We start from the raw sequence: 2,500 nt of genomic DNA, 5'->3' as shown, positions 1-2,500 counted from the left end.
ACGGATCAGACATCATTCTCCATTCCTATGTCTTTCCGTGCCATGTTGCTGACCATGAACTTATCACGATGACGTTAAATATAAAGAAAACAAAGCGACCACCAGTAATAAAAACTTTTCGCGATTTCAGACACTAAGACCCTCAATTTTTCTGCGAGCTTATCTTGACTAAATAAATGACTCTGTTACATAATTCATCGACATATTATATAAACAACCAAGTAACTATCCTCACGGAAATTATTAAAAGCAGCATTGATGCGCTGGATCCCTACGGAACACGAACCGTCAGACGTCCCCCAGTTCCAAGGATAAATGACGACATCAAGAGGGACATTAACGATAGAAATAAAGTCTACCAAGCTCTTAAAAGTAACAGATATGAGACCGCCTTTCAGGTAGATTACAAAGTAAATAAGAAAAATGTAAAATTGCTAATTCAATGTGCAAAAATAAATTATTTCAGACATAAATTCACAGAATATAAGAACAACTCTGATAAAAATGGAAAATTGATAAAACACTAGTGCTTCATAACAAACACCTCACTAGTGATTGTCCAAATCCCATACAAAGAACAGGGCAATGTAATGACTTTTTAAAAAAATTGTTAAACTAACTTATGGACAAATAATTGGTTCTTCATTACAACATAACAGATCGGGCAAGGCTTACAACGATTTTTTATTTTTCAGATCACAACCAGTGGATGTAGAAACCATCATCTTTTTAATAATTCACCTTCGCGAAACAAAATCTGTAGGAGCAGACGGTATTGCTTTGCGCTTCGTCAGAGATAGTTTACCCGCAAATGTACATTATTTCACGGTCATTTATAATACCTCTCTGGTCACTGGTGTCTTCCTTCGCTTTGGAAACATGGTATAGTAACACCAAGTTTCAAGTCGGGGGATATAGATGTCGATAATTATCGCCCTATTACTATACCCCCTACATTATCCAAAATTCTTGAGAAAAAAATTGTAGCAAATCAACTGACGCGTTTCCTGGAGGCCAATAACTTATCTAAAACACAACATGGTTTCAGAAATATGTTATCTACTGAAACAGCTTTACTACAAATTACTGATGAGATTTATAATAACATGGACAAAAATCTGGTAAATTTGCTCACATTATGCGACCTTTCTAAGGCCTTTGACAATGTCAACCATGAAATTCTCCTTAACAAATTGTAATTTTAAAAGGAAATTTAATGGAATAAAGTATTTTGACTTTGACTCTCTCTTTCTCTCTCTCTCTCTCTCTCTCTCTCTCTCTCTCTCTCTCTCTCTCTCTCTCTCTCTCTCTCTCTCTCTCTCTCTCTCTACCCCCCCCCCCCTCTCTCTCTCTCTCTCTCTCTCTCTCTCTCTCTCTCTCTCTCTCTCTCTCTCTCTCTCTCTCTCTCTCTCTCTCTCTCTTTCTCTCTCTCTCTCTCTTTATATATATATAAATAAATATATATATATATACCACTAATGATATTCCCAACATTGCATATCTTAGACTGAATTTTCAATCTGTACCTGGTTTAGGAAGATTGGTATCCACAGCGCCAGGACGCCTGCGCAAATAAGAGTCTCCACCACAGTCACCACCGTCCACCGCGTCAGGACCTTGTACTTCTGCGGAAAACACACGGCCACCAGTCTGAAAGGAGGGTTTTTGCGTGAATATCATTATTTACTGCCTTTGGTTATACTTTCTTTACTATAGTATATGCAAACTTGATATGGCAAAAGTAAACCAAAGCGGGAAATGGAATGCACCTATAAACTGCAATCCCTGCGAAGATGTTCCTTTCGAGAGCGACTGCAATCGTGTAGAGTCCGACGAAGGCTATCCGAAGGTTGGGTGCCTCTTCGTAGCACAGCCACGACTGGTATTCGACCACAACCGCCCCGGGCATGGCCACCGCGCAAAGCAACAGGAGGACGGCAAAGAACAGACCCAGCTGGATCTTCATTCCCGTCTGGATGCACTTGCAGGTCAGGAGACACCACAGGCTCAGGCTGCTTCCTGCGGGTACGTAGATATAAAAAGATTTACAGAATTTAACAAGGTAAAATCAAATGTTACTATCTATTGATATATACAGAGACATACACACACAGACAACAACATAGATACATATGTCTAAACACACACACGCATATACATATAGCTAGCTATCCATATGAGCGCGCGTACACACACACACACACACACACACACACACACACACACACACACACACACACATACACACACTTACACACACACATTATTTCTTAGAAAGTACCGATTATACATGAATTTCAATATTATTTTTTTTTTTTTTTTTTTTTTTTTGTAATTATTATTATTTTTTGCTGTTACAATTGAAGATGAACTATCAGACATTCACAAGAAAACACAAGCTTACATATGAAATGATTGAGCATTGCATTTTTTATGTAACAATCGGCTTAATATTATCATTAATTTTGATTCGTATGTAGGAACCGGCTCGAAGTAATGT

At 38.2% G+C, this 2,500-nt stretch overlaps 1 protein-coding gene across 2 annotated transcripts in view; it reads right to left on the bottom strand.

Annotated features, from left to right (window-relative positions):
* Nucleotides 1-2,500, bottom strand: part of LOC125025771 — a 7,445-nt gene that overhangs the window by 4,416 nt on the left and 529 nt on the right. For both annotated transcript variants that reach the window (XM_047613983.1, XM_047613981.1), the window contains exons 2-3: nt 1,770-2,019; nt 1,527-1,650 (exon numbers count right to left, since the gene is read on the bottom strand). In XM_047613983.1, the coding sequence (XP_047469939.1) occupies nt 1,527-1,650; nt 1,770-2,019 (374 nt within the window). The remainder of the gene's footprint in view (nt 1-1,526; nt 1,651-1,769; nt 2,020-2,500) is intronic.

The sequence above is a fragment of the Penaeus chinensis genome, chromosome 5 (assembly GCF_019202785.1).
Source record: "Penaeus chinensis breed Huanghai No. 1 chromosome 5, ASM1920278v2, whole genome shotgun sequence".
NCBI classification, from domain to species: Eukaryota; Metazoa; Arthropoda; class Malacostraca; order Decapoda; family Penaeidae; genus Penaeus; species Penaeus chinensis.
Note: the sequence above shows the minus strand (reverse complement) of the source record. Positions and strands in the feature narration are given on the sequence as shown.